Source organism: Sceloporus occidentalis, unplaced genomic scaffold, assembly GCF_023333645.1.
Source record: "Sceloporus occidentalis isolate IW3139 unplaced genomic scaffold, rSceOcc1.0.p SCAF_3, whole genome shotgun sequence".
NCBI classification, from domain to species: Eukaryota; Metazoa; Chordata; class Lepidosauria; order Squamata; family Phrynosomatidae; genus Sceloporus; species Sceloporus occidentalis.
This window is the reverse complement of record NW_028316983.1, coordinates 249,392,728-249,420,588: the sequence shown is the minus strand read 5'-3', so window position 1 is coordinate 249,420,588 and position 27,861 is coordinate 249,392,728. Positions and strand designations below refer to the sequence as shown.

Sequence of the window (27,861 nt, the reverse complement as noted above, 5' to 3'; positions counted from 1 at the left end):
CCAAACAGCAAGTGCCAACTTTATTAACTCTGCAGATGTCAAAGTGGAGCCACAAACCAAGTTGGCCAAATGGCACCCCCTGCTCCTGACGGAAGAACTGGGAGCCATGCAATGAGGTGGGCAGAGGTTACTGGGATGAGACCCCTTTTGCCCTGGCATGGCTGCTGCAGTTCAAGGAGGCACTTAGTCTAAGGAGTGTTTGGGGAGAAGGCAGCTTGGCTGGGATGGAGGCAGAGCTGTGGGGCAGCGTGGCAACACAAAGAAAGAGGAGAGGAATAAGGCACCAGGCTTCCTGGCTTGAACAAGAGCCTAAACTTTCTGGGGAGTCTGGAGTGACCGTCCTGGAGCCACACATAATGTATATGCTGGACAACCCAAATTCAGACCCTGCTGCCCTCTTGTGACATAAAGTGGAGCTTCTCCTCCTGGCACCCATCCGCCCAAACTTCCTTGGCAGAAGTTGAGTCATCTTTCTCACCCCAAGCACCCATTCCTTTCCAGGCCCATGGGCAGGAGGAATCAGGCGAACAGGCCACCAGAATAGGGGCCTTCATCCACTCCTCCCCGACAGCTAACTTGGCCCCAGCCTTCCTAATATTTCTATCTATGCCACCACCCTCCCTTTGCCCAGAGTGCCAATGGTCAACGCATGGGGCTGGACGTCTTTGTGGGTATCTTGGGGTTCCTCATGCCATCTCCTGGGCCAGGCGGTAGTCAAAGAGGCTTCCTCGTTCAATAAAGCACCGGCCTGCAGGTGGGGATGAGGGGGCTTGCAGAGAGTGCTGGGCTGCGGATGGTGGTCCGAAGCCTCCTCCGCCGGGGGTCTGCAGACGGAAGACATCCTGGAGGGAGAGAGAAAGGAAGGGGGCATTTGGAGAGGGATGGCCCATGCTGAGAAGGGAAAGATAAGCCCTCTCCCCAAGTATCACCTGACTCTGGAAGGACACACGCTGGATGCTTACCCCAGGGTACACTGGGACAGAGGTCTTCCCTCCCAGATTGATGGTCCGGCCATCTTGTCGGATGAGCAGGTTGAGTCCTGGAGCGCCCTTCTTGCCACCTGCCAGGGAAGGGGAGCCAAAGGGGTAAGAGAGAGAGGGTGGAGGAGAGTGGGATTGAGTGGAGGGGGGTCCACCCTTATCCATAGGGACAGCCATTTACACTAGCTCAGATTCCCTAGATACACTAGAAGACCCCCCGCACCAAAGACCCCCACACCTGGAGCTGCCACCCGCTAGCAATGGATTGGAGCTTCTCTGCAACTCAGGGGAAAAGGAGGAGCATTCCAAGTTCTCAGTGTGTGAGGGCCCAAAGAGGCCTGGCCTGCACCCCACAGGAACTAGGGGTTGGGGCACCGCAGTGATGGACTAGACTCAGCAGGCATTCCACCATCTTCTCTCCACCTTCACCTTGCAGGCCATAGGGTCGGAAAGCCCTCCGCTCACTCAGCACCGACAGCACCATCTCCTCCCGGAACTGGAGCTCCCGCCGGACCCCATCTCCGCCGCGAAACTGCCCATCCCCCCCTGTGCTGGGGGTCAGCTGGAAAGATTTCAGGACCACCGGATATCTGGAAGGGGAGAAGGGAAGAGCATGGAGAATGGACAGCAACCTCAATATGACTCTCCTCTCCTCTCCACCAGCATACAACTGTGAAGTTGGGTAGGGACCCTAACGGTCATCCAGTCCAATCCCTTTTTGCCAGGGCAGGAAGGCCATAGCCAAAACACCTCTGGCAGGTAGACCCTCTAACCTCTGCTCAGAAAACCCCAATGAAAGAGTGCCCCACCACCTTTCCTGGAGACGTACGACGTATCCTGGAAGGTGAGCCAAGCATAGCGGAGCTTTTGCAAATGTGGGGGAACCAGCCTTCCTTGGCCCTCAGCCGATTACTGGGAGGCATGAGGAGGAGAAGGAGGGAGCCAGGGTCTCAAACAGGCCTCCCACTGGCATGCACAGAATCAAAGAATCATAGAGTTGGAAGAGACCGCAAGGGCCATCCAGTCCAACCCCATTCTGCCATGCAGGAAATCTAAATCAAAGCATCCCCGACAGACGGCCATCCAGCCTTTGTTTAAAGACCTACACTTCTCTTCTCCAGGCTAAACATCCCCAGCTCCCTAAGTTGTTCCTCCTAGAACATGGTTTCCAGACCCTTCACCATTTTGGTCACCCTCCTATGGACATGCTCCAGTTTCCACATCCTTTTTAAATTGTGGTGCCCAGAACTGGACACAATATTCCAGGTTGGGCCTGACCCAAGCAGACTATAGTGGCACTATTACTTCTCTTGATCTAGAGACTATACTTTTATTGATGCAGCCTAAAATCACATTGGTCTTGTTAGCTGCTGCATCGCAGCTGCACAGGTTGGGAGCCATAGAGGCCACCCAAGAGGAGGGGAGCCCATCCAGTTCTTCCCCAAAGTCCCCGTCTCCCCGGCTACTTCCCCACGGGACACAGGACACTGGCACAACGCTCTGCTGCCCCGTGGAGCACCCACCGCTTCTCCAGGATTTCTGGGTCAGTGATGCGGGTGTTGGTCATGTGAGTGTGGACCCCACTCCGGCCGTGCCAATGGGGCCCTGCCCCAGACCCGCCGGCCACCGTCTCATAGTATCCCACGCGCTCGTTCCCAAAGGTGATGTTGTTCATGCAGCCCTGGAAGGAGGCCAAAGGGGTGAGAAAGGCCAAGACCCCTGGAAGACCCCTGCTCCCCCCACATGGCCACCACTCCTGGCTTGCAGGGTCTTCCACCTCCAGGACAAGAACATACAGTCTTCCCCTCCCCTGCTTTGTCCCCAGGTTCAATAATTCCCCATCAGCATCTCCATGAGATCCTGGGAAGGGTCAACTGGTGCATGGTCAGTCAAAAGTGAAAAGGACCGAGGGTCTGGCGCAGAGAGTCTAGAAGGAGGTTGCTTCCCAAATAGAGAGACTGCCCCACTTTGCAACAGCTGTTCAGCCCCAGAACCAAACTGCCCAACACTGAGGGATTCGCAAACCACAGAGCTGACTCTAAAGAAGGCGGCCAGACGGATGCAAATAGGGGCATGTCAGGGGCCATTTTACAAGTCTTACTGCTCTACCCCTCTTGCTGAGGGAGGTTTGAGAAACTCCCAGAGAGGAATTGGCTGCTCCAAGATCCAGGAGGCTGTGTCCTCAGAGTCAGGCTGCTGCATGGTCAGGCTGCCATCACTGCAGTGACAGCAGCAGCGCTGCAGAAAGAGGTCTCGCGCCAGCAAGCCAAGTTGCAGCCCACAGGTTAGGCAGAGGGAGAGGCACCGAGTCATGGCTCTTTCCACCAGTTCCCTTAAAACCCAGGGTTAGTGAGGGATAACAAGTGGCTTTTTATTATTTTTAATGGTGCGTTTTACTTGGTTTAAAATGTTATTGATGGTTTAATTATATTTTAATACTAGACATTTGTATGCATTGAACTGGCTTTAATTTGTAAATTGGGATCTTAGTATCAGCAACTTGCCACCCATGGATTTGACAGTAAGCCCGTGTTGCCCCCAATGGTGGCACATGCATGTGGCCACACCACCATTAGGACCAACAGGATCTCGCCTGAAGTCCCGTTGTCCTTAATGGCGACACGTCCATGTGTGTGTGCTGCTATTGGGGACAATGGAACTTGAGCATCTGTAGATTTTGGTATCCTTGGGGTGGGGTGTCTGGAACAGATCCCCCATGGATACCAAGGTCTCACTGTAAGCTGCTGCAAGTCCCAGTTTTGAGAAAATAGACAGCTGAAGAAGCATCATCATCATCATCATCATCATCATCATCATCATCATCATCATCATCATCGATGGATGTCTCCAGCCCGCTCAGCCAACAGCAAGGAATAAAGGGAATTGCAGTTTGATATTTGGAGGGTCTGGTGTAGCCCACCCGTGTTGTAAGATGTGCCCACAACGTAACGGTTGTGGATTCCCTTGCCATGTTACCAAAGCCCCTGACAACAAATCCAGAGGTGGCCAGAGCTTCTGATTCCTTACAAAGAAAGAAGAGCGAACCTCTGTGGCCAGCCCAGGGGAGATATGGATGAGGTTGGGGGTCAAAGGCCCTGTACCGTCTCACCTTGCCCCCAGCCTCCATTAGCCATGCTTAGTATCCCTCTCCCCAACACTTACCTGGGATGCCGCACAGGCCTCAAAGGCCAGGAAAATGACGTCCACCACCCTTTGCGAGGTCAGCACGTTTCCCCCCACGACGGCCGCATCCAGAGAGGGGTCAAGGATGGAGCCCTTGGGGATGATGACCCGGATGGGGGCCAGGCAGCCCTGTAAAAAGAGAGTTTGAGAGAGAGGTCTCTAAGGGCCGACTGAGAGATCCTTCCCACGTCCTTTGATCCTGACCCCCCAAAAAGGTGACTTCATTGCTTTGGGTCCTGGTTACCTACAGAATTGCCTCCTCCCATATAATCTCATCCCGTACTCAGCTCAGGTCCTCTGGCGGACATTTACGCCAATCAGCCAGGACTAGGTTGGCAACGGTCAGCCAGAGGACGTTTTCTTTAGCCTCTCCGAAACTGTGGAATGACCTGCCAGAAGAGGATTAAAGACCAGTCTCTTCTGGCAGGCTTATCCAGATGATTTTTAAACTATGAATTAGATGAATTTTAGATGTGGAATGTTTTAAAATCTGTATGTCTTATTTGTCCGTTTAAACTGTTGCATGTTTTAATTAATATGTTTTAACGGATGCTGTTCATTGTTGATTTATTGTTGTTCCCTGCCTTGATCCATGAGGAGAGGCAGGTAAGAAATAATAATTACAACAACAACTATTACTACTACTATTATTATTATTATTATTATTATTATTATTATTATTATTATTTCTTACCCACCTCTCCACATGGATCAAGGAAGGGAAAAACATTATTATTATGTCCCTCCTACTTGGGCAGCTCAGGATCACCATTTCCTGATCAGGAGCGTCAGCCCTCTGGAGACGTCACTTTGGGTGCAAAACTACCTCTGCAGGCAGGATGCCCCCCTGCCACAGGTGCCCTTTTCCAGATGGGAGGCAGCAGCAAGAGCCCCCTTCTCCACCATTTCTGCCCTGGGAAGCCTGGCAGCCACAGCCCCCTCCTCGCCTTGGCATCTCAACACCTGTCCGACACGCCTCCTCACCTGGTTGAGGGGGATGTCCTGTCCCACCATGCAGCGCAGGCAGTAGATGAGGGCGGAGAGGGTGATGGCGCGTGGGGCGTTGCAGTTCCCGTACACCTCATGGCCGGAGCCGGTGAAGTCAAAGACGGCCGTGCCCTGGGGGGCATAAATGGGAGGCCTAGGATTTAGGGACAGGAGGGCAGAGACCCCAGCCCAGAACACACAGAGGCACCCAGCCCTGGGCTGTTTTGTTATCAAAAATGGCAAAATCCCACAATCAAGAATGCGATGGAGTCTGATTTTTCCATAGTGAGGTGTCAACCTTCATCAAGGTAAAGCCACATTCCCTGGATCCCATGTATACCAACCAATAGAATCTATGTAAGGAAGCACAAACAGCCATGCATAGTGGGGCAAATAAAATTTCCAGCCTCATGCGTACTCTGATGTTTGGTATACATGGGATCCAGGGACTGTGACCATTTCTATGCCCACCATCCCAGTTCAGAGGGATCCCCTCAATGTTCATCTGCACTTTGCCATTTCAATGCCCACCATCCCAGTTTGGAGAAATAGCATTAGCAATACTGTAGCAATAACACTCACATTTCTATACTGCTTCATAGTGGACTCAGCTCTCTCTAAGAGGTATACAAATCTGTAAGCCCATTGCCCCTAACAAGCTGGGTATTCACTTTACAGACCTAAGAAAGGATCCCCTCGACATTCTTTATGTTGTGCCATGTCAACACCCACCGTCCTAGTTCAGAGAGTTTAGCTCAATGCCCTTTCAACCTTCTTTAACAATCTGGGTCTCACCTCCTGGGGGTCCACTGTCACCTTCAGGTGAATGGGGGATCCATCGTCCATGAAGTCCTCAGCCTCCACCAGGAGGGGGCGTCCCAGCTCCCCTCGGCCTTTGGCAAAATCCTTCAGCATCTCCTGGACAGCAACCTCCGCATTGGCCTGGGGGAGGGGGAGATAGTGGTCAGTGCGGAGCAGAGGACCCTAGCTTTGAACAGTTCCACACGTCCCATTCTCAGAAGCATTCTTGACCTCAGGCCCTACGGCTGCAAGACCACTTTGGGCATGTTAAAACCAGAAGCCACTTTCCAACAAGCTCAGGGCTCTTGGTGGTCTGAATGCCTTATTTGCAAAGCCACCTTGTGCGAATATGCATACCTGGGGCACCTGCATTCTCACCTGGATGTGGGCCATATAAGCCTGGACCACCTCCAACCCGTACTGGCCAATCAGCTCATTCACCAGATGGATCCCCTTCTGATTGGCGGCCACCTGGGCACGAAGGTCGGACAGGTTGTCATGGAGGTTGCGTGTGCCACTGCTACCCGGGATGCGGCCAGGGGCCATCAGAGCCTCCGTTACAGCTGCAAGAGAAGGAACATGTCAGGCAGGAATGGTTCAGAGAGACACCCAGCTCCCAAAACCATCCCAGGCCCAAGAGGGGATGAAGAGGAGCTGGCACTGGTCACCCAAGGGGGAAACCCCTTCCCGGCCTTGAGCCACAGTGCCAGCCAGGCCAGGTTCTGCCGCCTTCCTTCCAGGTCTTTGTAGAGACGTACCTTTCTCTTGGAAGATGCCACCCTTGACCAGCTTGAAGGAAATGAAGACGGCACCTTCCTCCTGAAGTGAGCGGGAGTGCGGGGGCATGGAGCCGGGTGTTATCCCCCCAATGTCCGCGTGGTGCCCCCGGCTTGCCACGAAGAACACCGGCCTGGCTTCCCCTGGCCAGAAAACCTGAGTCAAGAATGCAAGAGGTGAGCAAAGGCCACTGGGGTGGGGTGGCTCAAGGTTCAGGGATCCCCACATGGTTGAGGGGGCTGGCAGGCCAGGATGGCATGAGCTGGGCCTTCGGGGCAACTGGCCAAATCCTTGGGGCTCCCACACGGGGCTTCAAGGGCAAGTAAGAAAGAGCCCCAGCAGCTTCAGGGCCAGCCATTCAATTCCCATTTTAAATGATGAATTTTAGATGTGAATTGTTTTAATATGTGTGCATCATTTGTTCTTTAAAACTGATATATGTTTTAACTATGACATGCTTTAGCGGATCTTAGAATCATAGAGTTGGAAAAGACCACAAGGGCCATCCAGTCCAACCCCTGCCATGCAGGAACTCTCAATCAAAGACAGATTGCCATCCAGCCTCTGTTTAAAAACAGTCTCCAAGGAAGGAGTGTGTTCCACTGTCAAACAGCCCTTACTCTCAGGAAGGTCCTCCTAATGTTGAGCTGGAATCTCTTTTCTTGTAGCTTGCATCCATTGTTCCATGGTCTAGTTTATTTGTTGATTGTTGTTCCCTGCCTCAATTCATGGGGCGAGGGGGTTAAGAAATAATAATATTACAATAATGACAACAACAACAATAATAACAATTATTATTATTATTATTATTATTATTATTATCATCACTACTACTACAACAGTGGTCCCTCCACATTCGCTGCGGTTAGGCGTGAAGGAGCCCACGAATATAGTATTCTTTTTACCTAAGAGAACGCCTCTCTACGAACCTCCAGTGTCATTCTATGGTCAACACCTGCCAGATGTTGATCAGAGACTCATGCCGGCCGGCCTACAAATCCCTGGAAAAGTGCTTTCTCTGGGAATGTCTAGGTCCTCCAGCTGAACTCTATGCAGGGTTGCACTGGAGGACCTAGAGCAGGGGTAGGCAACCTGCGGCCTGCAGGCCGGATGCGGCCTGGCAAGGCCTTGGGACCAGCCCCAGCCCAGTCCTGCTGCCGATTGCCGCCGGGGCCTTTGGGGGGCAATTGTCTATAGAAGCCTCAGAAACATGCATTTATATTAACATTTTTTAAAAAATCAGCAAATTTTTCCATGTGTCCTCCATTGTTTTTAAAAAGTGTCTTCCATTTGAAAATGTTGTCCTACATTTGTCCTGGTTTATTTATATATTTAAGTTTTTTTAAAAATTATTTAATTATTTATTTTTTGGCTTCGGCCCCCCAGTTGTCTGAGGGACAGCAACCCGGCCCCCGGCTCAAAAAGATTGCCTACCCCTGACCTAGAGATTTCTAGAGAGAACGTATTAACCAAGACCGTGAATAATCAAATTTGCAAAAATCAAAACGACAAATGTGGAGGGCCAACTGTATTATTATTAGGGCCTGACCATCATCTGCAAAACCCTTTGTGAGCAGTTTTTTGTGGTTTTTTGGGGGGGCTCTGTGGCATGTTCTAGAAGAGTTTCTTCCTGACGTTTCGACAGCAGCATCTTCAGAGAATGCTTGCCTGGAAAAGTGGGTCTATATATCCTGTGTGAGGCTGGGAATGCAGAGGGATTTGCCTGTGTCTTGTTCTGTGCTGAAGGCCGGCCTCAGGATGGGAGGCTAATGCAAAGCAGGATGAGTGTCTGCTAATTGGGGATCATGATCTGCTGGGAAGCCCCTGACTCTGAGTGGTTTCCCATTTGCATTTCCTGGGTCCTCATTTTGCTATTCCTCAGGAGGCCAGGGTCCCGGTGTTCCCCTTCCCCACTCCTCAAAATGGCCCCCTTCCCCAGCCCACCGGGGTTATGACGGTGAGGTCCGGCAGGTGGCTGCCCCCTGCACATGGGTGGTTGCTCAGGATCACATCTCCTTCATGGATGTCCAGTCCCAGGTTCTGGATCTGGAAGGGTAACGAGGGGGAAAATATGGGGGAGAAAAGGTTAATACAAGTGGGGTATAGGAGAACAAACTTGGGGTTTTGTTGTGGGGGGCCTGGGAGCCAGGCCCTGAAGGCATGAGGGGCCACGAAGCTCCTGGCTTCCCAACCTCACAATTGGGGGCCACTGTCAAAAGCTTAGCTAAACCCCTCCAAATAGAAGTGACGAAGGGAAAGGGATGGGGGGGGGGGGCAAAAGGAGAGCCCCCTCCAAGCACAGGCAGGAATTGCCCCAAATCAGGTTACAGCATCCAGAGAGCCTCAGATGTAGGGCAGGAGGTAAATATTTCAATAAAAAAACCTCCACAAACAGAGCAGAGTCTTGGCTGGAGTAGATGGCCATTGCTACTCTACGATTCCCAGGCTGGGAGGAAAGAGAGGGTTTCTCCAGCCCCATGGGGACCCCCGCTCTCCTCTTCCCTGGCCCAGGGCTCTGACTGCAGGGAGCCTACCTGGAACTGAACCGTCTCTTGCATGGCCCCCAGGTGGACAGGGATGTGGGGGGCATTGGAGACCAGCCCCCCGTCAGGCCCAAAGAGTGCACAGGAGAAGTCCAGGCGCTCCTTGATGTTGGTGGAGATGGCCGTGCGCTGCAGGATGCGGCCCATCTGCTCTGTGGGGGAGTTTGGGGGGGAGGAAGAAGGAAACGAGAGGAACTCCATCAGGATCTGTGGGGCAGATGCAGAGAAAGAGACACACTACGCTGCCTCCCCGCAGCCACCCCCAGAGTTTACCTGCGATGCTCATGAAGCGGTGGGAGAAAATCGAGAGCTGGATGGGGTCGATGTGGGGGCCCACCGGGCGCTCTGCCCCTGAGCCCACGGCGATGCAGACGTCCCCCAGGCGGGTCATGGTGGCCATGCAGCCGGGCTCCACCAGGATGGTGCTGAGGAAACAACAGAGGCCACTTGACTCCTTTTCCCAGGAGAATGCCCCCTCTCACCACCCTCCCCAGGAAGCAGACCCCCCCCAAACTGGGGTCAGGGAGGGAACCAAAGTGAGATCCCACTAATCCCTCTCACCTGTTCTTGTCAATGAGGATGCTGGGCCCTGGGATGGAGTGGCCCCAGGTGAGGTCCTCCAGCAGGTAGACGCTGATGTCCAGGTAGCCGCCCTCAAAGTAGCAGCGGGACACCTGTGGGGCGAGGACGGGGAGCCACCTCTCAACACCCCAGAGAAGGCCAGGAAGACCCCACTTTCCAGGTCAGGGGGCTTCTGAAACAGTCACCTCAGGCAAGTCATGGTGAACTGCAGTGAAAAACATTCACCTGAGGCCTCTTTCTAAGTGGCACAGCACTTTGGTAGCACTTTGAGCCCAATGGGCTCCATTTTAGGGAATCCTGTGGCTCACTGCAGAATTTAAATACTTAACATTCTCCCCCAAAGAGCTCTAGTCCCTCTCTCACCAAACTATAAATCCCAGGATTCCATAGGTTGTATACCAGGGCCAGAATCAACACAGAACTCAAGGCAATGGACCAGCTGTCTTAGGAAGCCTCCCATCCCTGGAGGCACTAACGCAGACATTGGACAGGTATGGGGCAAGGAGGCAGAACGGAGAATTGGGTTGGGCCTCTGGGACACTTTCCAAGCTTAGAATTCTCCCAGCCTGTAATAAAGTGACCTTTTGGTGTTTTGGGCTCAGTAGCAGAAGACACCATTTGCACGCAAAGCTCCCAGACCCCTGTTCTCCTGTGGAAACTGCAGTCTCTGAGGACTGGCATCTGCCGACCTGGCTCCTAGGCAGGAACCCCAGGCCAGACTGGCACTATGAGCTCGAAATCATGCACAAACCCCACTCCATTTCAACAGTGCTGTGGAAAATACTCCTGCAACAGCAGCTCCTGAGATGTTCAGAAGCTCAGAGAACTGGGAATTGGGAGGGAGATGGGCCAAATGATCGGCCCAGGCTGGCATTCCTTCCTCCTTTTGCAAGAAAAACTTTGCGAGATATTTATTGCCTTGGGGGCAATAAGAAAATCAGGGCGGGGGAACTCCAGTTCTGGCTGCCGCCTCCAGTCTGAGAAGGAACTGGGAAACCTTTCCGCCCCACTGGCACTGCCCAAATGGGTGGGAAACAAGACCAAGCATGCTGGATCAACACCAAGCCCCCTTTGCTCAGGCTGTGTGTGGGGGAGAGGGCTCAGGCAAGGCCTTCCAGGGGAAGCCCCCACCCCACACACCCCAATGACTCCTCCCAGGGAAGCCCCAACCCTTCCTAAAGGGCAGGCATGCCCTGGCGCCTCCTGGAAATTAACTGAGCAGCTCTCCACCCCGAATGGCTCTGGCACGATCAGAGAAGGATCAACACTTCCCCCTGACTCCTCACACTCGAACCCATGTCCTTGCCAGTTGCCCAACGGCAGCTCAAGCACAGCGTGTCTGGCTCTGCTGAGGAATGCCATGGCACCACCCGGCTTCTTGGCAGATGCAGAACCAGCCAAGCACATGCTCAGCCATGCACAAAGTGCCTTCTTGGCAGAAGGGGGCAGATGTTGGTCCAGGAGGAGGGAAGAGAAACTGGGTGAGGGGGCTGGCATGGAAAACAAGAGGCTGACCCCTACTCTGTCTGAGGGAATCTTTCCAAGGGGGAAACTGAGGCAGGGAACAGTTGGAGAGCGGCCAGAGGGAGTGAAAGGGTCCCATACAGAGAAGAAACAAGCTATTCTTTCTATCTATCTATCTATCTATCTATTGGAGATTCCTACCGTTTCCAGGCGAGGGGGCCCTTCGCTGGCTGGCATGGGTTCCTCCTGTCCCAGTCCAGAACTGGCCGTGGCCCTGACCCTGACGTCATCCACCAGTATGGCCCGGTTGGGGATGGTGAAACCAAACTCCTGCTGGTACCTGGGGGGACAAGAGCGGGATTGGGGCCATGGTTATTTCCACAGGAAGTCCCCAAGAAGGGGGCTGGGGCAGTTGCCAGGCCTGCTGTCTGACCGGAGGTAACTGACCTGATTGTGAAGGCAGCCCCAAAGTCCCCCTGGCGGCAGGAGTTGGGGGTGGCCGGGTGGCCCTTGGCGGAGCACATGAGGGCACAGTCTGTCCCTTCGTAGCGCAGGTGGAGGAAGGGCTCTGTGTTGATCTGGGATCTGTTGTAGCGAAGGAAAGGAAAAGGGCACTCAGCTCACCTTACTTCCATCTAGTGTACCCATGAGGCAAGGGCTCTGCCATCCAGCTCTGGAGCACATGAGTTGGCAGTAGATGGCCCCTCTGCCAGGGCCCAGCCCTGGCCCATTCCCACCTGAATTCCCACCCCGTGCCGCCCGCCTGACCACAGGCAGAGGCCACCCACCTGGTAAAGCCCTGGCCCTCCAGGGCCTCCATGCACTCCTGCTCCAGAGCGGCGATCCGTTCATCCAGCTGGGCAAAGGCCTCAGGGCCGTAGGGCAAAGAGCAGGGCTCCTGGGCCTCATGGACAACGTCCGCCAGTGCCAGGCCATAGGCGGAGAGGATGCCACTGTGCCTGCCAGGAGAAAGAAGGAAGGAAGGTAGTTGGGGGGCAGAAGACAGGTGAGGTGGGGCTCTGGCTACATCCCCCCCCAAAGAAGTAACATGGAGGTGCAGAACTCTCTCCAAAGAAAAGGAACAAGCAGCAGAGTCCCAGGACATCTTTGCTGCAAAGCAAGAACTGGGAGCCACTAGGAACTTTGGGAGGCGAGAATGCCTTAGGAAATAACACAAGCCCAAGGAATGCTAGTGGTCTTGGGGGGGGGGGGGCTGCCCTTGCGCCATCCCCTGTTTGTCCTCAAAGGAGACTCACAGGAGCATCAGCCATGCAGAAAGGGTTTCTGAAAGAGAAAGGGACTTCTAGGGGGTCCAGAGGAGTTCAAAAAACAGCCTTGTGGGGGGGCACTCTGTCCACCTACCCCCAGCCGCAAAAATTTCAAGGAACCATGTATTCTGCTGTGACTGAAGTGGGGAGAAGCAGCGTGTCACAAAAGCCCCCTCCCCACCAGTCTCCCATTTCCCTACACCTGCAGCAAGAAGAAGGGGGTGACCTTTCCCTCCCACCCACAGACCTTTCCCCCTAATCTGGGTGATGGGGGAAGGCAGCTGCCATCTTGCCATGAAGCCACATCCTCCCCTTCCCATCTTTTCCAGAGCCCCCATTCCAGTTCTGGTCCACTAAGCCCCTTGCCTAGTGACTATTTCGAGGAGCACATCTCTGTCCCTCCTTCCCAGGAGCACCTGCCCTGCAAGTGCCAGCGGACAGGCATTCCCCTTGCCCCTCTCTCCTGCCCATTGCCACAGACACGTACTTGTGGATGAAGACTTTGCTCATGCCCAGCGCCCGGGCAATAGCGCAGGCGTGTTGCCCTCCTGCTCCGCCAAAGCAGGCCAGCACATGCCGGGAGGTATCATGGCCCCGGGCCTATTGGAGGAAGAGAGGAAGCAGGTGGGAACCCAACTGGGAAGGCACCGACTCCCCCAGCTCTTGCCATGCGGGCACCCAGTGCAAGGGGCTGCATGCAATTTTACTCCATTGTGTGGCCTGAATGGAAGCATCATATATGTTGACAAATTTAAGATGGCTGATGTTTTCCTGTACCTCTAAAGAGGCTGTTGCCCACAATGGTCAAAGAATCAGAAACAGGCTGCTGTGGCTATGAGCTGGGCAAAGGGACCATGGGCATCAGTCCACCAACAAAAATGGTAGTGCTTTTACTACTTGGGTGCCTGGGCCTTGGCAAAGCCACTGTGCCCCACTGTCAGAAATCCCCTGCATTCATTTATTCATTTGAGGTTTCTGTCATGAGGCTTATAAGTTTAGGGTTTTGTTTAAATATTATTAGGTTAGGACAGTAGTGGGTTTAATGTGTAATGGGTTAATAGAACATACTAGAAAGTGGTAGACTGATTGTTAGCCTCTGTGCTTGCTTGTTAGGACTGGAATGCTAGGGAGTGACCCTGTGATGGGAGGGGGGACTAAAACATGAAGGGCCTATTGCTATTGCTAATATGATGTTATGTTAAGGTGTTCATTATACTTAATATGCTGTTATTATATTTTAGATGCTGCTATATATGTTGGGTTGTGGGATGATGGGATATATAACTGTGCTTGATTATACTCCTAGGCTGTTAAGGTTCATTGTTACTGAGCCCTGGTGGCGCAGTGGTTAAATGCCTGTACTGCAGCCATTTACTTGAAACCACAAGGTTGCGAGTTCAAGACCAGCAAAAGGGCCCGAGCTCGACTCAGGCTTGCATCCTTCCGAGGAGGGAGCTAAAATGAGTACCCAGACTGTTGGGGGCAAATTAGCTTACTTGCTAATTAGCTTACTTGCTGTTCACTGCTATGATCTTTGGAATAGCGGTATATAAATAAAACAAATTATTATTAATTATTATTAGTCTAGTTGTGGGGAATGTTTATGCTTCAAGGTCACAGGAGCAGCGGGGAGATTGTTTTGAGAGCTTGCCAAAGATCCCGGACTGGAGGACATTGCATCTTTGGGGAGGAGGTTCCTCACTGCGTGGGAAAGAGTCATCCAATTAACTTGCTTTAGTGCTTGATGGGGTGGGTTTGCTTTGTGGGACTATATAAACCATATGTTACTATCCATCTTCATTCCCGACAAAAAAGTCACTTCTGTTGTATATATCACCTTTTTCAATAAAGCTGTTACTTGTTGGAAGAGGGGCCTACAAGCAGGAGCCTGACACCCACGCTGGTCAGAGGATGATGCTCCCGGTGACACCTTACCAGCCACCCCAGGGCTGCAACTATGCAGGAGAAAGGGCATGGCAGGGTACACTCCCCGTGCCCATCCGAATCACATTCAGCTCCATTCCTTTTTACATGGATCTGTTGCAAATATACCTCTTTTGTTTGTCTGCTTTTTTCATCTCTGGTTTTTGATTGCTACCACTGGGTCTCCACTTGGCCTGAGACCCTCATACATGAGGATTGGGCCAGGAAGCATCACCCTGTACCCAGCCTCCAGTTCCCTGCACCAGAAAAAAAGAAGGTACCCAGAAGCTACTGCCACCCCGTACCTGCGTCAAGGCCCGGATAGGCCGGCACATGGCTTCATTGGCCACCCGGATGAAGCCCATGGCCACCTCTTCAACGCTGAGGGACGACCCATCACCCAGGAAGGCGTTGATGCTGTTGGTGAGCTTCCGAAATCCCTGTAGTGCGTCTTCTGGCGAGAGGGGCAGATCCTTGTTTGGCCCAAATATGCGAGGGAAGTAATCAGGGAGAAGGCGACCCAGGCAGAGATTGGCATCCGTCACGGTCAGCGGACCTCCTGCAGGGAACGGGGAGGAAGGGGTCAGCTGCCCACAGCCTCCTGGCCATACCCTCCTGTGGCCACAAGGGCCAGGCTGCCTCACCCTTCCGGTAGCAAGCGGGCCCAGGGTGGGCACCGGCCGATTCGGGGCCAACGACAAAGAGCCCAGACCTGGAGAGAGAAAGAAAGAAAGGGTGACAATCATAACAGGAGGGGGGCAACACTGGCAGTAGGGTGGGGGTCTACCAGGTGGCCATATAATACCCAGATAGGAAAAAGGAAACAGGAACATGCAGGAGCCAGAGGGGTGTCACTTGGGGAATGGGAAGATGGCAAAATAAAAAAGGCAGATTGTTCAGCTTGGGGGCCACCCAACAGCCCCAGGTCTGGACCTGGCCCCACCTGAAGAAGAGCCGTGAGCCGCCCCCTGCGGCCACTGTGTTGATGTCCAGTTGTGGGGCCTGGATGCTGATGCCAGCCATGGTGGCCTCAAAGACGTGCTCATACTCCCCAGCGTAGCGGCTCACATCCGTGGACGTCCCTGAGGGAGGACACAGGAACAGGTGGGCAGAGAGGTTCAGAGAGCATTGGCCATGCCACTCAGCCCCACGCCGCATCTCCTTGGGCCCCACAGCTGAGCTCACCTCCCATGTCGAAGCCAATGATGGGCTGCTGCTTGCCTTCTGCCCGGCGGTAGGTGGTCATGGCGTAGCCCACAACTCCCCCAGCCGGGCCAGAGAGGATGGCCCGGGAGCCACTGAAGGCCGCCATGGGGGTGAGGCCCCCGTCGGAGCGCATGAACATGACCGGCACACCCTGTGGGGAGAAAGGGGTGCACTGGGGCCATTTGCTCAATGGCAGGCACTTGTCTAGACTTTGTAGTAGCATTGCAGGATGGGGAGGGACCCCTACGCATAATCTAGCCAACCTCAATGCCAACACAGGAATGCCACAGCAGAAGCACCTCTTAGGTGCAGCCATTCAATTCAATTAAAGGAGGGTCCACCAGTTTCCATTTTGCTGTTTTTCACTCCCCTCCTTTAAAACACTCCCACAGTAGGAAGGAAGGGTGAGTGTTTTGTCCATGGATCAGGCTCATCTAGATCCCAATTCCTGTCCAGGCAGGAAGCTGGTGGGCCAGAGTTCATCTTTTGGACAGCTCACCTTGCAGGGTTGTTGTGAGAAGCCTAATGGGGAAGTCAGGAACGTTGACCCTAATCTCCTTGGTCGGACACAAAAGCACTGTCTAGCAAATTAAGGAATGTTGCAGTGTGGATGGCTGTACGAGAACCCAATGTCCCGGCTCCCCGTCACACCTTTCCAAAAAGTGGGAAGACAAAACTGGGACGTTTACGAGAGCCTCACAGAAGAAGGTGGGGTGGCATAGCAGTTTTGAACCAAGCCCCCCCCCCCATCCAACATTTTGTGCCAAGGACGCTTTAAGACCGGAGCTGGTGTTTGGGGCCCTTTGAACCCTTACTCTATAGAAAGTCCATTCCAAGGAGGAAAGGATCAAAGCAAGGACTAGCACAGAGGCTGGAAGGATTGGAACTCCTCCTGGGTTCAAGGCCAGCATTGTCTCTTTGCATCCATCTTCTGGGTGGGATATAGCCCAACCAAAGGATTGCTGATGCAGTGATTTCAATTTGGTGTGTTTGTTCAGCGCCTTTGCTCTCACAACAACCCTGCAAAGCAGAGCCACTTCACAAACAGGTAGGCAATGGCAAAAGGGAGTTATTTGGGTCCTGAAATAAAGTGAGAGTGCTTTAGCCATGGGTGGCTGTCTAGATAGCCCCTGGAGTCCTTCCCAATTCTGTGATTCCATGAGAACCTGGCGGAGATGGGGCTTGGATACAGACCTGCCAGTCTCATGCCCAGCCAGATGGAGATGCGGACAGAGTTTTGCTGGCCAAAGCCACCGCTAGCAACCAAGAGCCACCGAGGCCAAGTGCTTTGAGGGGGCCCTTCCCAGCCACAAGGGACCCCAATCACCCTGCTCCCCCATTTTCTCACCTGTAGCTGGGAAGCAAAGCCCGCCCGGAAGCTGTCCAGGTAGTGCCGTATGCAAGGGGTGAGGTAGGCATCTGCGCAGGCCGTGTAACCACGGGGCACTGCCCGCACCATGGGCATCACCTCGGAGGAGAGCGAGACCTGCTGGAAGCCCAGTTCCCGGGCCAGCGTCCCCACCTTCCGCTCATGCTCCGGCCACCTGTAAGGACACAAGAGGCTCCGTTGGTGCCACACAAGAGACACAAGGGCCACCTAGAGAGGTTCAAGAAGAGGGGCAAGAGCAGGCTGGGGTATTAAGGAGTGCTTAGATATGGAAAGGCTGAGGTGTACATGGGAGTGTGAGGAGCATAAAGCCCTGGACACCCAGCTCCATGCTCAGGTCTTCTGGCACACATTTACTCCAGTCAGCCAAGACTAGGGTGGCAACTGTCAGCCAAAGGTCTTTTTGTTTGGCCGCCTCCAAATTGTGGAATGACCTGCCACAAGAGATTCAACAGCTGAATACGCTGTCTGAGTTTAAAAGAGCATTAAAGACCAATCTCTTCCGGCAGGCTTATCTAGATGATTTTTAAATTGTGACTCTTAAGTGATGGGTTTTAAATGTGGATTGTTTTTAATGTGTGTGTATGTCATTTGTCTTTTTAAACTGATGTATGTTTTAAATGGATGTTGTTTGGTAATTGTTGTTGTTCCTGCATCTTGATCCATGGGGAGAGGTGGGTAAGAATTATTATTATGATTATTATTTACTATTATTATTATGTTTTTGTGTAAGGAAGGAGGGAATAATCCTACGGAGAGGCGGGATACATATAAAATATTATTATTATCATCATCATCATCATCATCATCATCATCATCATCATCATCATCATATACACATGTCACACTAGGGTATGCCTTGGCCGTTCACTGGTTGGGGAAGGGTTGCTGGCAATGCCCAGCTCCAGTTTTGCTTCCAGGGACAGAGCAATGAGGTTGTTTCCCCAAACATCCAGGAACCTCACTGCCCCCAACCCCCCAACTGAGGAACTGGGGCCAGGAGGCTTGGCTTCCCAGCCCCCCCCCCCCCCAAGCAGTAATAGATGTCCATGGGACCCCCATCCCTGGGGCACGACAGCAGGTGGGAGCAGGCTGGATTTTGTGCAAGGAGCCAGTGAGCAGCTCCTTATGCAGCATCCCAAACCAGGCACCTGAAGCTACTCAGCTGCAGCACATCACTGACAGGATCCCGGCCAAACAGCCTGAGGAGAAATTATGAGACCCGCCGGCGCCTGTTCGGCCTGCAAAGCATTTCCCAATCCCACATCTTCTTCACCAAGGCACTCCCTTGACCCAGCTGGGCTGGCCCACGTAAGATCAAAATGGGGCAACCAGTTCTCTGGTCTCCATGGACCTCAAAGGGGACCCCATCAGAGGAAGGGGAGCTGCAGCCAAGGGAGGGAGCAGGAGGAATGACCATCAGCCCTTCAGGCAGCTGAGGAAGAGGGAGCTGGTCAGAAGGCCTGCAACTCACACCAGAGGGGTCACTATCTGTGGATCTGCACCCATTTTGCCTCATTAAGTGGAGATGGGACTCTCTTGGGCACAGGGGGGCACAGGGGGATTCGGACCACACCAGGTGAGACCCCAAAGTGGGGTGACACCACTGTTCCCCAAATATATGCCTTCTGGCAGAAATGGGCTGTGGAGTTCACCTGTAAAACATTGAAGAAATGGTGTGAGTGGCGCAAGGCTCAGCGAGAGGAGAAGGAGACGCCCAGGCTTTTCAAAATTTAATTGTTTCTTAAATTATTGTAAATTATTCTATCACGTCTTTCCAAGATTATCGTGGCCCAAAGATTATGGAATGACCCACCAGAAGAGACCCGTCTCATTACTCCCTTGGAGGCCTTTAAGAAGGCACTCAAAACGGACCTCTTCCGGCGGCCTTATCCACTGCCTTCCATATAAAAGGTTATGACGACGCTCTGCCTTGACTCTGATTCTTGGCTAATGGACAAATGGTAATTTTTAGAGAACTAATAGGAATTCTTGGTAAATTCAGTGTTAGTATTGTATTGTTGTATTGATTGTAAATTGCACTAAGTGTCTTTTAAGGTTGTAATCCCGCCTCGATCCGTCGGAGAGGCGGAAGGTATAAACAAACTATATTATTATTATTGTTGTTGTTGTTATTATTATTATTACCAGATGTTCACTTCAACCAAATAGAACAAATAGAGAGGCAGGCAAGCTCCAACTGCCTGCCTGAAGAAGAAAAGCCCTCCCTTCAGCCACCATCTTGAGGGGAGAGAGGCCTGTTACGTTTTATTTTGACTTTGTATTGTACTTGCTGTTGTACACTGCTTTGATCTAATTTGGAAAAGCGGTATATAAATAAACATTATTATTATTATTATTATTATTATTATTATTATTATTATTATTATTACTACAATGTACCTGTAAATACATTTAGGCTGTGCATAGGATACTGCAACTTAGAAGTATAATTTTAATAAATAATAACTTTGCTAGCTGTTTATGCTGCAACTATTGCCCTTAGGTTTAGTGATATGCGGGAATTGTGATTAATAATAATAATAATAATAATAATAATATTTATTTGTATACCGCCCTATGGCAAACCAATCCGGGCGGTTGACAACAGTAAAATATAAAGTATAACAATTAAAAACACTTTATCCCTCCCCCCTTAAGACAGTATTAAACAGTATAACATATTAAAAACACAATATCAAAGCATAAAAACAACAATTAAAGACTAAAAACCCTGATGTCCCTCTGTTGATCCTCAACCATCACTAAGATGGGGCCACGGGAGGAATGAGGGAATCAGGGAACCTGGGCCGGGATGGTTAATCTGGAAATCGCCACGAGCCTAGATTTTAGAGGCTGCAACAAGTTCCTCCCAGAGGAGTGGAGAGCGCGGGGAGGATTGTACGGGAGGAGGCGGTCCCTGAGATAGCTTGAACCCAAGCCATTTAGGGCTTTAAAGCTGATAACCAACACCTTGTACTGGGCCCAGAAGCTGATAGGCAGCCAGTGGAGGGACCTCAAAACCGGAGTAATGTGGTCCCTCCTAGATGTTCCTGAGACAAGCCTGGCTGCCATGTTTTGAACCAGCTGTAATTTCCAAGTCAAGCACAGGGGTAGCCCCATGTAGAGCGCATTACAGAAGTCAAGGCGTGAGGTTACCAGCGCGTGCACAACCATCTCGAGATCCCTTACTTCCAGAAAAGGGCGCAGCTGGCGTATCAGCCGAAGCTGATAACAGGCACTCCTGACCGTCGCATTTACCTGATTTGTCATCAGGAGCGACGAGTCAAGGAGCCCCCCAGACTGCGAACGCAGTCACTAGAGGAGAGTGTGACCCCGTCCAGGACTGGTGGTTGCAACCCAATTCTTGGTTTCGGGGCCGCTACCGTGAGCACCTCCGTCTTGTCCGGATTCAGTTTCAATCTGTTTTTCCTCATCCAGCCCATTACCGCCTGAAGACATTCATTGAGAGAAGAGATGCCATCGGAATTCGAGGCCGACGAACGAGACATGGAGAAATAGATTTGGGTGTCATCAGCGTACTGATAACACCCAGCACCATAACTCCGTATTATCTCACCCAGCGGCTTCATATAGATGTTAAATAACATCGGGGACAAAATAGCCCCCTGAGGAACCCCAGAAGTGAGGTACCTCTTACTGGAGCTACAGTCCCCGAGTAGCACCCTCTGAGACCTGCCCGAGAGGAAGGACCGGAACCACTGCAAGGCAGTGCCCCCGATACCTAACCCCCTCAGGCGGTCTAAGAGGATGCCGTGATCTATAGTATCGAAAGCCGCTGAGAGGTCTAAGAGCACCAACAGGGTCACACCCCCCTGTCAATGCTCAGACGCAGATCGTCGGTCAAGGCAACCATGGCAGTCTCAACCCCAAAGCCTGTCCTAAAGCTGGTTTGAAATGGGTCTAGATAATCGGTTTCATCCAAGACAGCTTGGAGCTGAAGGGCAACCGCCCTCTCGATCACCTTGCTCAAAAATGGCAGCAATGACACCGGCCTTTAATTCCTCATATCCAGGGGGTCTAGGGAAGGTTTTTTCAGGAGTGGCCTAACCGCCGCTTCCTTTAAACAAGATGGAATATGTCCTTCCCTGAAGGATGCACCGATGATATCCGTAAGGAATCTCATCAATGCATCCCCCCCTGGACGGCCAGCCATGATGGGCAAGGGTCGAGAGGGCAAGTTGTCTTCCTCACCTTACCAAGCAGCTTGTCCACATCATCAGTACTCACAGATTGCCACTGATCCAGTATAACTACATCAGTGGAGTCACTGGACGCCTCGCCTGTCGACTCTGTTTCAACGGTGGCATCTAAGTTGGCTCTTATCTGAGAGATTTTGTCTGCAAAGAAGTTGTTAAACGCGTCACAGCAGGCCGTCGTCGGGTTAAGTAAGGGATTTGGCGCAGGGGGCACCTGCGTCATTTCCCTCACCACCTTAAACAGCTCTGCTGGACGGGACTCTGCAGACGCAATACGTGCAGAGGAGAAGGCTCTCTTCGCTGCACGTATTGCCTCCCGATAGGAACGAAGGAAGTTCCTATGGCAAGTTCTGTCGGATAAGAGTCGAGTCTTCCGCCACCTGCGCTCTAGCCGTCGTCCAAACCGCTTCATCTTCCTCAGCTCTGGCGTGAACCAAGGCCTCCGATTTGGGGCGGGATGGCAAGGGCGCTTGGGAGCGATCGTGTCGATAGCCCTGGTAAGATCGGTGTTCCAGGTATTGGATTTATGAGTAACTATGCAGCCAGGTCTCCACATTTGATTTGAGGATTGGATCATTCAAGGATTTAATCTCTCTAAGTCCTTCAGGGTGACTCTGCTGGAAGCTGACCATAAAGTCATGCTGGAGGACTGAAGAGATTCCTAGAGAGAGCACTTCTCAGGCGTCTCTAGGTTCTCCTGGGTGATTCTATGGTCACCTTTTGGGCTGATGTTGACCACAGAGTTGCACTGGACCTAGAGATTCCTAGGAAAGTGTTCTCTCAGGTGAAAAGTCCCAGTGTATTTTATTGGCAGTTTTCCCACTTTCATATGGGTTCTGTGCCCCTAACGTATGGTGCGGTGTGGGAGGACACCATAAGTGACCGCACCGGGCGACGGCCTGGGCACAGAAGTAAAAGCGGGGCCAGTTTGGTTTGGAGGGAGGGCATTTAAGGCTACAATGCCATGCGAGAAGGCAGGACCTGACTTTTGGGGTGTGATTCTCCCTCCCAATTCCCCACCAATACTTGAAACTCCACAAGAACCTTCCATCTTGAGCAGGGTCTGGAACACAATCCTCTCTTTGTGTGTGTATCTAAAAGGTCTTTCTAAACCTACCCCAAGGATCTTGTTCTCAAACGGGTTTAGCGCATGATTTGGCATTTCTTGGAACTGAGCTCTAGACCGAAGCCCCAATCAGGATTAAGGGAGGCGCCGCTGGGTTTTTTCCAGAAGTCTGAAAAAGCTCTTATTTGAGTTAAACATCAACCCTTTTGTTAATGCTAATCTGTGCAGGAAAACACTTGGTTACGCTACCATTAATATTTGTTGGGAATCTGTGCTTAAATTTGAGCCAGAAAGGGACCTCTTAAGTGGGGGTCCTGTGCATGGTTACTTGGGAGTAAGACTAGGACTTAAGGAGGTCAGTGCTCTCATTGGTTGTTGGGTCTTAATGTCGGAATCATTTCTGTTTCATCGCATCACTGCATTTCTTACTTAAAGGAGCAAATATTTTCCATATGCCTATTTGCATCCTGAAGGGTTGCAGCCCGACCATCCTCACCTTGATACTGAGGGAGGCTGTGCCGCTCAGGATGCATTCCCTTTATGCCATTACACCAGCACTTTGGCCTGACTTTTAACCACCTGTGGCTTCATCCTGGGGAATCATGGGATTTGTAGTTCTGTGAGGTGCTTAGGATTCTCTCCCAGAGAGCTCTAATACTCGTAGCGGAAAGAAATGCACCAGAGAATCCTTGGACTCTGTTACAAACCCCTGGATTCTTAGGGTGGACCCATGATGGTTGAAGTGGGATCAAACTGCTTTAATGTGGCAGCAGAAATGCCCTTCAGAAGTCCTTCCAGGGAAGGTGGTGCTTTCTACTCAGCGCCAAACTCACAGGTAGGAGTGGAGAAGGACCACCGCCAGGCTCTTGATGCCCTTTGCCAACAGCGCCTCCAGTTCTCCTCGCAGGGCACCCAGGTCCACCGGCCGCTCCACCAAAAGGGATTCCCCCGTCAAACCTGGGGAGAAATGGGAAAGCCAAGGTGAGCCCCACAGCTCAGACTCAACTGCCCCACGGAACCGGCCTTAGCCCTCCTTCCTCCGGATGGCATAGCCCAGGTGATCTGGAGGGGCGGCTGCCCAGAAAACCCATCCGGCTGCCTGGGCTGGAGCTCCCACCTGTGACCCGCTGGGCCGAGCCAAAGAGCGGGCATCCTTCCCTGTGCAGGACCACGCGCTCGTCCACCTCCACCACGGCCTCATACAGCACCTCCGGCACCGAGACCTCCTGCGAGGGAAGGGACCACAAAGAGGTCAGGAAAAAGTGGTGGCAGGGAAGGGTAGGTCTGGAAGCATCATATATGTTGACAAATTAAGATGGCTGATGTTTTCTTGTGCACATCATGGCCATTCCTGAAGCCCACCCCCCTGGGATTCAGCTCTCTTGGCCCACATCAGCAACAGAACTTCATCTTCAGCCAGAGCAGGCCCTTGAATGGGCCATTAACCTCCATTAAAGACCAAGCTGCCCTAAAGAGAGCTTCCAACAATACAATCCGCCTCCCTTCTGCATGTTGCAGGGTCTCAGGGCAGCATACAGATATGCTTAATTTAAAGCACCTTGGCATAGTTTAAATGTAAAACAATAAGGTCTAAAATGCATTCAAAACAGCTAAAAGAATGACAAAGACAGTCCATGACTTGGGGAAAATTGTTAGGTTCTCAAGGCTTTAATAGAGAAACTGGTAGGAGCAATGCGCAGTGAGGGGATGTGGCGGCGGGGTCTTCAATGCCGTGGCACCCTTTGGAGGAAGGTTTGACTTTTGGGGGGTCTGAACAGGTGCTATGCTGGCTTCTTTCTGGTGCCATGTCAAAATATGACTTTTTATTAAAGCTTTGAGAACCTAAGGATTCGGCAGTGGAACTCCCTCCTTCCTCGGAGTGTAGTGGAGTCCCCCTCCTTGGAGGTCTCTAAAGAGAGGCTGGATGGCCATCTGTCAATGGGGATGCTTTGACTGAGAGTTCCTGCAGGGCAGAATAAAGGGGTTGGACTGGATCAGGGCCCTTGCGGTCTCTTCCAACTCTAGGATTCTATGATTTTGCCCAAATCAGCACAAGTCTTGAACTGCCAAGTCATTTCTTTTAGTTGTTCGTATTTTGGATGTGGTTTTAGACCACTGACCTTATTGTTATTTTGCATTTAAACTGGCCCAAGTTCTCATGGCCCTGAGAGCTGCAACACAAGCAACAATTCTGCAGGGAAAGATGCATAGCCAACAGACCCCCAAACGCAGGGTGACCATGTGTCCTCCTAAAACCACAAAGGAGGACTAGGCACCATAAAATGTAGGACTTTTGTAGGACACAACCACATAAAATCTGAAAGCACTCATATAAATGTATACTTATGCTTCATATTGGAGGCATGAAATTCCTCCTGAGCAGAAGGCTGAAATGTAGGGCATGTCCTGCAAAAGGAGGACGTCTGGTCACCCTGCCTGCGCTGCTTATGTACTCTGAGGACTGCAGCCCCAGCCCAGCCCCATTTGCCCCCTGTTTGGACTGCCGCCAGGCACTCAGTGTAAGGCTGCCTAGAGAGATAAGATTATATTAAAGGGGACTATAAGTCTTATCAGGTGATAATAGGTAAGATAAAGCTGGTAAAGAATACAGATATATGCTTAAGGTGGAAGTGAGAAAGACATTCACCAAATACGTTAAGATCAAAGGAGAGAGTCATTAAAGTAGAAAGAACAACACGGTCATTGGTATAATTTCTGGAAGATCATGAAGAATGAGAGGATGGTTAGCTAAGGAGGACATCTTAACATATTTATAGGTAGATATTATATGTGAGCAGGAGGCAGGGAAGAGTGACTGAGAATGAATTAATGAATGACTCAAGACGCAAAGTTTTGTCATTTGCGAAGGGTTGTTTTTTGTTTAGTATTTGTTCTGTTCTATTTTAAATAGCACAGACCCAGGAAGAAGAAGGGGACTCTATAACCCAGCATCCTGCTCCTAGAGGGACCAGCCAGCCCCCCACAAAGGGAAGCCTGCCGGCAGGACACTCCAATGCGGCCACATTCCAGTCCACTTTCCATCCGGAAAGGAACGGTGCCTCCAGCGAAGGAAGGGGCTGCTCCTTCTGCAGGACGCCTCTCCTGAAGGTTTCATGGGGTTTTCCCCCCAAAGGGAGGAGGAAGCAGCCCAGCAGCCACAGAGGAGGAAGCTGCCACGTCTCTTAGCCTCAGGACAAAGCCAAACCATTACGTGTGCCAAGTGCAAGACTGGACCTCCTTCACGCCCTCCTTGCTAGCCCTTTGGAGCCAGATGTGGGTCTGTCACAACAAAAGATCCAACTCTGGGACCTCAAAGCTCCCAGTAACCTCCCCATTGCCCCCTGTTCCACTGCTGGGAGGGATGGGACATCTACTACCCCATGGAGGGATGGACACAATAGAGTAGAATGCTGTTGCGTCCCTGGGGGGTGCGGGGCATGCGGACCACACCGGGTGACACCTCAGAGGGGGGTGACACCCAAGAAGGGGAGTGACACCCGGCTGGATCTCTGGCCACCCAGACCCCAGCCAGAGGCACCCCAGACACTGTGGCTGCTCCCTGGGTATTTCCAGTTGTGCATCTGAAGTCCCAGCCCCCCCATGAGTGATGGCACTGGGTGACACCAACCCAAAGGACCCCACTGACAGAATGGAGAAAAGCCTCAGCAAGTCCCAGGCTAGTAGGGCTGGAAGGGACCCCAAGGCCCACCCCGTCCCCCATGTGGAGGCACTCCTAGCTAAAGCAGCCCCGAAAGGATGGCATTTGTTCAAATGAGGAAACCCAGACAGACAAGGGACAGGGAGGGCAGCCCAGAGTGCCAGTCCTCCTTTTCCCTTCTGCAGGCAGCCCAGCGGCTTCTCCCTGCTTAATCCTGGAGGAAGCGCAAGGAAAAGGAGGGAGGTGGCTCCCCTGCTGCCCCCAAAGCCCTGGCATGCAGAGGGCAGAGGAAGCAGGCCGAGGGGCCCTGGCTGCCCCCCACTGGCCAGCCCCCAATGCCCAGATGCAACCTCCGTGATTGCTAGGAATGCCCACTTGGTGCAAAGGCCAGGCAGCCTCCTTTTGGGAGCAGGGCCCCCCCTCCACCCGCCCCAGATGACATGGCAGGACCCACCAGGTCGAAGATGTGGGGCCGGGCCTGGTTGCCGATGTGCAGGAGGTCGCGGAAGCCCTTGGTGATGAGGAGGGCCAGCCGCTCCCCGCGGCGCTCCAGCAGGGCGTTGGTGGCCACCGTGGTCCCCATCCGCAGCCAGGCGATGCGCGAGGTCTCCAAGGGGCGCCCCTTGGGGAAGGGCAGGCCGCACTCCTGGAGGGGCAGAAAGGGGTCAGACACCTGCCCTGGCAATGCTCTGCCCGAGGCCTGGCTTGGGGAGGGCTCTGCTCTGGAGAAATGCCGAAAGAGCAGAACGGTCTAAAGCGAAGTTCGGGGCAGCAGACAGAGGCCCCGGCCCACTTTGGGATCCCATCCCACTGAACCCTTGCCCCCTTTGGCCAACGCCCAGACAGTGCCAGGCCTAGTGCCAGCCCTCGGAGGCTGCTGCTCGGGGACGCTCCCGGCCAGGAGGGTGGTCTTGCTTGGGGCCTTCCCCGGGCGGGAGGGGGCAAGGAAGGCTCTCCCTGGGGGCTCCCTCCTCCGGGGAGGATGCCCTGCTGGGCCGGAGGGCAGGGCAGGGCAGGGCTCTCCCGGCCGGGGCTGGGCCGACCTGCTGGAGGAGGCGTCGGATGCCTTCGGTGGGGGCGTCCTGGTAGCCGGGGTCCCTGGAGAGGAGCTTGAGGGCGCGGACCCTCCCTCCGGGGCACCAGGCGAAGACGTCCGTGAAGGTGCCCCCGCGGTCCACCGCCAAGCGGAACTGGCCCTCCGCCTCCGACATCGGGGCCCCGGCCGACAGACAGACAGACAGACAGACAGACAGACAGACGGAGGCAAGGCGGTCAAGGCCCGGGACAGACGGACCCAGCGGAGGGAGGGAGGGAGCGAGGGAGGGAGGGAGAGCCAGCCTTCTTAACGGACCCAGCCAGGGAGGGGCGCGAGGGACAAGCCACGCCCCCACGGGACACGCCCCTCCCTCCGGTTCTCTGGAGGAGGGGTCCTTTCTGGGAGGCCATCGGGGGGGGGGGGATGCCATTGGTTGTCGCTGTGATCTGCCCTGAAAGGTCGCTTTGCCAAGAGAGGAGGGGATGCTGGGGGCTGCAGTGCCCTGTCCAGGAGACCCCCCCTCCCTCCCTCCCTGGAAAGCAGGGCAGGGAAACCCAATGACGCCCCAAAACAGAGGCAGGGCAAAGAAGGGGGTCGGTCCGGCCGGGGGGGGGTTGAACAACAGGGGACTCCGCAAAGAGGGGGGCCCTCCTTCGCCCCCAGCAGAGCCCTGGAAGGGTCCCCGGGGGGGAGGACGCCATACCCTCCCAAAAACGGGGCAAAGGAAGGCTTGGGTTAGGACAGCCTTTCTCGGCTCTCTTATGCAGAGGTGGACTTATC

At 53.0% G+C, this 27,861-nt stretch overlaps 1 protein-coding gene across 2 annotated transcripts; it reads right to left on the bottom strand.

Moving 5' to 3' along the window:
* On the bottom strand, positions 1–27,368 carry OPLAH (5-oxoprolinase, ATP-hydrolysing). 2 transcript variants are annotated; one of them, XM_089518210.1, is made up of 26 exons: positions 27,089–27,368; positions 26,500–26,691; positions 23,505–23,613; positions 23,221–23,344; positions 17,063–17,258; positions 15,694–15,865; positions 15,452–15,590; positions 15,153–15,220; positions 14,814–15,067; positions 13,073–13,185; positions 12,106–12,276; positions 11,765–11,902; positions 11,519–11,657; positions 9,833–9,945; positions 9,545–9,696; positions 9,263–9,423; positions 8,673–8,774; positions 6,710–6,884; positions 6,330–6,514; positions 5,946–6,092; positions 5,148–5,282; positions 4,143–4,292; positions 2,504–2,661; positions 1,410–1,570; positions 963–1,060; positions 1–842 (listed from the first exon to the last, which is right to left on the bottom strand). In XM_089518210.1, the coding sequence occupies exons 1-26, from the start codon at positions 27,254–27,256 to the stop codon at positions 687–689; spliced, it is 3,876 nt and encodes a 1,291-aa protein (XP_089374336.1). In that variant the 5' UTR covers positions 27,257–27,368; the 3' UTR covers positions 1–686. The 2 variants fall into 2 exon arrangements, with proteins under 2 accessions (XP_089374336.1, XP_089374337.1); XM_089518211.1 differs by lacking the exons at positions 1–842; positions 2,504–2,661 and having other exon boundaries at positions 973–1,060.
* Positions 27,369–27,861: the final 493 nt, after the last annotated feature.